Source organism: Triticum urartu, chromosome 5A (assembly GCF_056163025.1).
Source record: "Triticum urartu cultivar PI428250 chromosome 5A, HENAU_Tu73, whole genome shotgun sequence".
Classification (NCBI taxonomy): domain Eukaryota; kingdom Viridiplantae; phylum Streptophyta; class Magnoliopsida; order Poales; family Poaceae; genus Triticum; species Triticum urartu.
The window spans coordinates 449,368,534-449,375,498 of record NC_141877.1 but is presented as its reverse complement, the minus strand read 5'-3'; the positions used below and the strand labels follow the sequence as shown (position 1 = coordinate 449,375,498).

Here is a 6,965-nt window from a genome sequence, read left to right as displayed (position 1 = left end):
GTTGGGGATAGGGACAAGACAAATGCAGCATCAAGGGAGATCGTCAGAGCCAAACACCAGAGCGCCTAGGCCCAAAGAACTTAGGCATACAAATTGCCTATAAGAAACACCCATTGTCACTATCAACACTAGATTTCAGTAGTCGTTCTACATTTTACTGTTTATTATGGGTGCAATGCATTATGCACCAAGGTTTAGCAAGAAATTTTCCGACAATATATGTGAGCATAACAACAGTAGTTTGACGTGGTTAGGCAATATAATTTGTTGGTCCATGACAAATGCATGTGTGTTTCCCTCGCAAAAAAGAAAAATGCATGCATGCTCTGTGTTAAGCTAGTTTTCCATGATTTATCAGAGCGTTGCGGTATCGAGAGTACCGCGTGCACGCAAGGACACAGGAGCACCGGATGCGCTAGCTCTCGCAGGGACCTTATCTCATGTTGATTGTTCTAGAACAACGACCACCATCCCTCTTGAAGAAAAACACATCGTATCGTACGGCACGCCGAGAACGCCAACGCTTTTGCATCTCGAGGCAGTATATAGCTAGCGCACGTACTCACACTCTGTACGCACCTTCGTTCTAGCTAGAGCCGGGCAGCTTCCCTCCCTCCCAAACCTCGATCGAGATCAGCCGGCCGGCCGGCCACCTCGGTCATGGAGGTGGAAGCAACAGGCCCGCGCCGCGCGCAGCAGCAACCATGCAAGAACGGCAGCGCCAAGCAGCTCCCCAGCGACGCCGCTAAACCGCTCCGCCTCAACCCCCTCCTCGTCATCAACTTCCTCCTCATGGTCGTCGGCTCGGCGTTCGGCCCGCTCCTCCTCCGCGCCTACTTCCTCCACGGCGGGACCCGTAAGTGGCTCTCCAGCCTGCTCCAGACCGCCGGGTGGCCGCTCCTGCTCGCGCCGCTCAGCGCCTCCTTCCTCTCCCGTCGCCGGAGTCACAAAGACCGCGGCTCTGTCGCGCCGTTCTTCCTCATGTCGCCCCGCCTCCTGGCCGCGACCGTCGCCGTCGGCTTCATGACCGGCCTCGACGACCTCCTCTACGCCTACGGGCTGGCCTACCTCCCGGTGTCCACCTCCTCCATCCTCATCTCCACGCAGCTGGCCTTCACGGCCGCCTTCGCGCTGCTGCTCGTGCGCCAGCGGTTCACGGCCTTCTCCGTGAACGCCGTGGTGCTGCTCAGCGTCGGCGCCGCCATGCTGGGGATGAACGCCGGAGGTGACCGCCCCGCGGGGGTGACGCGGGCGCAGTACTCCGCCGGGTTCGGCATGACGCTGGGCGCCGCGGCGCTCTACGGCCTCATGCTGCCCGTCATGGAGCTCAGCCAAGCGAAGCACGCGGCGAGGACCGGCGCGGCCGTCACGTACACCCTCGTCATGGAGATGCAGATCGTCATCGGGTTCACCGCCACGGCCTTCAGTGCGGTCGGGATGCTTGTGAACAACGATTTCCACGTAAGTTTTTCAGCCCGCAGCTGTTTTTCTCCTGCTGTTGTTAACTTGTTATAGTCGCACGTAAACTTTCTTGTACTGCTGCTACAGTAGAACTTGGACTGCCGGCTCACAGCAGAAGCGCATAAGATCATCTACAGTCGTGGACAGCAAATCCGATCTCTCAAATCGTCCGCGGACGTGCTCGGACGGACTCGTCTGTGACCGATCAAGCCTCAGATTTGCTCATTTGTATCCGAATACCTCATACTCTAACCTTAAATCTATACAAAATCATGCAAACGATGAAATCCGCGTATTACGTAGATCAATAATCTATACTATCCTAACCGTCGTCAAAGATGTCCACTATCTCCGCGCCTGGCTCCGGGTACATGGCCGGCAGCAGCAGCTCCGGCTCCTCCACGCCGGCCTCCGCATCCATCTTCCCTTCGACCTCATTGAAGAGCGTGTCAGTTGCTGCGTGTTTCTGCCGGATGAACATGTGTATAGGGAAAGCTATGCGTACAACCTAGGGGGCAAAGATAGTTCAAAATCCATCTAACAGCAATTAACTCTACTAAGATCAGTAAATAACAATCGCATTTTCGAACTGTTCACGACAACGTTATCATTTCTGGTAGGAACAGCAAAGCATGAACAGAACGAACGGAGTTCCTTCATGTCATCATCCAAGTGATGCAATTGTAAGACTACTAGGTAAAAAGCAGAGACGAAAAACTACACAGATATGGTAAACTATTTTGGCCCACTAAGAAACGTAGATCTTCGTTGATCGAAAGTTTAGCGCTTTCCCAAAGGAGCACGTTTCTGAAAGATAGGACACTACTCTACGTACCAATATTCGCATAGCGCCAATAAAATCCGCCACTGCAAGAAAGTGCCTAGAAACGACCGCAGAAACCATAAATGCCAGTGATGTAGATTTGAACCTTGCCGTGGCAACTTGCGCGACGTGTACTAGACTGTACGTACGTATATCTATGCTCATCCGGCAAAATCCAATCATTGGACAACTAGTCCATACTTATTACGTCTTTCTCGGATGGGAAAACGCTAGCCGTGTAGATGATGTCGTGATTGGGAAATACGAGAGCGCCTTTGCGTGTAGTAGCTTTGCATAGCATAGAGCGATGAGTTTTTGGCGTCGAAAAGTACGGGACGTATGCATGTACAGGGGAAAGCTACGCGTACAACCAAGCGGGGAAAGATGGTGTATTTGCTTTCTTGCAAAGAACTTGGTTTTTGCAAGTTTACGGACCTATGCGTGTCGATTTTTTCATGGACCTAACCTTAGTTACTTGATAGTACTTCACAACTCACATAGTTCATCAGCATGTGGTGCGAGTTATTCTTTTCAATTTACTTTTTGGTTTTACTAAGTCTTAGCCGACTGTTTTTTCTTACGTTTCAATCGACACCGAGCACCATTGATTTGATTTTGTGGCATGTACAAAGTTGTGCATCCTTCAGGCTCTAGGAATAAACATTGCATACATTTTTGTTCTGGATGTACAAAGTATTACACACTGGACATTTTTTAGACCAACAAATTCATAAGATAGACTAAGACTTGAAATCTTAGCCGACTGTGACTTAGATTTTTTTTTCTCTCGGAGGAGATAGAAGTTCAAGTATATCATGTACTTCATTACAAAAGATTGATGATTTTCAATGAAGATATATAATTTTAACGCGCGAATCATATGCAGGCTATCCCAAGAGAAGCCCGGGAGTTCGGGCTCGGCCAGATTGGCTACTACCTACTGCTGGCCGCCTCGGCCATTGTGTACCAGTTCTTCTTCCTCGGCACCATTGGTGCCATCTTCTATGGCTCAGCGCTGCTCGCCGGTGTCATCATGACCGTGCTCATCCCAGTGACTGAGGTGCTTGCTGTCCTATTCTTCCATGAGCCATTCAACGGTACCAAAGGTGTCGCCCTCGCGCTATCCCTCTGGGGCTTCGTCTCCTACCTATATGGAGAGATCCGAGCCAAGGCGCAACACTCTGACAAACCATTGAATACGGAGCATTTGGACCCTTAGATGATCATACATGCATGTATTCAATATGATATTCCTATATTGAACTACGAATTACTTTGTTGCCAAAAAACTGATATCTGGTAAAATATTATTGTATAGGCCTATATGTTTGCTTGATGTGATTTCTAAATGGATCACTAAGGTAGTAAATAATAGAACTATTAGTCCGGCACATAAAGTGGTTCCTCCAGTTCAGACGACCTTTATTAAAGGCAGATATATCTAGATGGTGGGATCTTCATGAGTCTTTGCATGAGATCAGTACGAGAAAGGATAGTGATTTACTCTTTATGGTAGATCTTGAAAAATCTTATGATAAGATCAAATCGATTTTTGTGTTTTTTCTGTTAATGAATGGTTCCCCAGTGCAGCATGTGAATTGGATATTTGGATTAGAAAAATAGTACAGGGGGGAATTGTAGTTGTCATGGTCAATGGACACTTATATATGTCCATATTTTAAATCACGGAAGGGGTTGCGCCAAGGGGTCTAAAAGTGCATCTTCAACCCCCAGGTGGATTTTGGTCGTTAATGTAACATATATCTCAGGGGATTGATGATTTATAAAGTCCATTTGATATCAGGTCCCAAAATATGCAACAAAGGAAATGGTTGGTGATCCCTACTTTAAAACGGACAAGTGTTGACAAGACTCAAGGCTTAGCTTTTACATTTTAGTGATCCAAGATCACGTTGAGTTCGTAGAAGTCCCAATACTATCAAAAGGTGATCGAGGTTGCTAAGTTGAGTTTCTTTCTCATATGTGCTTAGAGATCAAACTTGAAAGAATAAAAAAGACTCCCATTTTTTCTGCTATATCTCTCTGACTTCACAGTTCACACTACTCAGAGCCTCTGATCCACTTCTATGTGGAATCTAGGGATAGTCATTGCTCAACCTAAATCACTCGGAGCCTCCATGTCATCGGTACTTGGATTGTCTGGTGCACTTATTTGCTCTTCTTGGCTTGACTGGATTCGCCAAACCATCCTTCATCGAAAATTCTGAATAATAGCTTAAGTGTGCACAGATGTGTTGTAGGTCACTCGAAGCCTGCAAATGATTATTGGGTCAGACCCTCCGAGCTACTTCGAGTAACCTCCTTTAGTTTTGCTCGGAGCTTCCGAGCCGATCATTCGTAGAGCCGAACTGTGCAAAATGGTGTTTAAATGTCACATGGTCCAACCTATATATACCCCGCCCTTTCCCACCAGTTTACTCGAAGCTTCCATTCAAATCAATTTTTCTATGAGAGAATTGTCTAGTGCTAAGTTCAAGGCTCTTTCTACTTCAAATTTCAAGCCAATCATTTGATATTTAATCTCTCTCCTTGCTCATCACCCCAACCCCTTTGGTCCAAATATCCATCTTGAGAGTGACCCAGACGAATTGTCTTTTGAAGCACAAGAGCAAGGAATTCCACACCAAGCAAGCTCATCTTGTTAATTTTGAACGGTGTGCGCATACTAGATCGGCTAGGTGTGTGAAGGAGCCAAGAAGTTCGTACTTTCCACCATAGATCGCCTACTTCGGAAAAATCTACCCCCGAGTGAGGTTAGACTTTCATGGTTGTAAGCAATGGTGGAACAGGTTGGTTGCTTCTTCATGGATTCCATGTTGACCTCGCAACCGGGATCTCTGTGATCCTAAAATATCTGTAATTCGAAGCCTCCATCAATATTGAGTTGGATAGACGAACCACAAGAAAAATCTTCTATCAAGCCTCCACTTGCTTGCTTTTCCCTAACGATTGATACGTCTTCAACGTATCTATAATTTTTGATTGTTCCATGCTATTGTAGTATCATCTTGAATGTTTATTATGCGATTATATGTAATATATCATTTTTGGGGACTAACCTATTAATCTAGTGCCTGGTGTCGGTTGTTGTTTTTGGCATTTCAGGAAATCAGTATCAAACGAAGTCCAAACGATACAAAACTTTTTGATGATTTTTTCTGGACCATAAGGGACCCTAAAAGCTTCGGGAGAAGACCTGGAGAGTCACGAGGGAGCGACAAGCCTGCCATGCGTGCCCTGGGGCGCACCCCCGGGCTTGTGGGCCCGGGCAGGCTGCCCGGTCACTGACCGATCATGATTTTTCGATCCAGGCGGATGTTTCAAACATGCCTCAAATGCTCGGGCTGACCGGGACCCCTCATATCCAGCCCAAATATGGTGCAGATATGGGGGCACACCCGCCACGTCGGACCCGACCCATGCTGGCCCACCCAGCCCACATATATTCGTCCCCACCCGCTCGCCGGACCAACCCTAGCCACTTCAATTCACTCCCCTCCGCCACGCGAGCTCACCTCCGGCGGTTTCCGGCATGGCAGGTAGCGGATCGGACTCCGGCTAGTCCAGATCCGTCGACCGGGGTGTCATCCCGTGCGGGTTGGATGAGGCAATGGCAGTCCGCATTACACTCCGCCGCTCCCGAGAGGACAGAGCCGCAACGAACGGATATGTCCACCACTACAAAAAAAAGACACATCCGTGACATTTTGGGCTGAACAAAAAAAATTCTGTCATACATATGACACTTCTATGACGATAATTGTGACAAAACCCGGTATCATCATAGATGTGGTGGGCTCCTACTTCTATGACAAAAAATCTTGACAGAAAATAGGCTTTTCGTCCTGGGCGGGCCGGAGACGCAGCTGCATGACATTCTTTGGGCCGTCCATGACGGAAAAAACCGTGGTAGAAGCGAGGGCGAGGAAAATTTCAGGCAGTTCCCGGTTACGGTGGGAGGTCGGGGGCCGAGCAATGCGCGCTTCTCTCGTACACGTACGCGAGTGTGTGCGAGGCGTTGGCTCTAACTGAACCCGAGCGAGGCGTTGGGCTCTAACTGAACCCGAGCGATTGCACTGCAGGCTACGCGTTACTGAACCCGAGCGATCGATCGATGGCTGTTAACTGAATCCGATCGAGCGATTCCTTCGCTACTGCTGCTAACTGAAGCCGATCGATGCTGCCTCTGGATGAACAGTGAGCGTTGCGGGGGGGTGGATGAACAGTTCCCGGTGGGGGTGGATGAACAGGACACCGTGGTGTTGCCTCTGGATGAACAGGACTCCGATCGATCGAGCCGGTTGGGGCTGGATGAACAGGCCCCCGTGGAGGGCTGGATGAACAGGACCACCCCGTGGAGGGCAGGATGAACAGTAGACGGTGGAGGGCAGGATGAACAGTAGCCCATGGAGGGGTGGTTGAACAGGAGCCCGTGGAGAGGGCTGGTTGAACAGTAGCCGGTGGAGTAGCGCGCGGTGGAGGCTGGATGAACAGGAGCCCGTGGATGAACAGTCGCAGGTGGAGGCTGGAGGAGGTCGACGGTGGATGAACAGTTGCTCGTGGAGGCTGGAGGGGGTCGATGGTGGAGATGAACAGTATCCCGTGGAGTCCCGTTTTGCGGTACGCCACACCCCTCCCGATGAACAGGACCCCCGTTTCG

At 49.3% G+C, this 6,965-nt stretch overlaps 1 protein-coding gene across 1 annotated transcript; it reads left to right on the top strand.

The window, feature by feature from the left end:
- Positions 1-533: 533 nt before the first annotated feature.
- On the top strand, positions 534-3,782 carry LOC125556191 (purine permease 3-like). The gene is made up of 2 exons (XM_048718973.2): positions 534-1,461; positions 3,171-3,782. Exons 1-2 carry the CDS (start codon positions 661-663, stop codon positions 3,501-3,503), a joined length of 1,134 nt encoding a protein of 377 aa, XP_048574930.2. The 5' UTR covers positions 534-660; the 3' UTR covers positions 3,504-3,782.
- Positions 3,783-6,965: the final 3,183 nt, after the last annotated feature.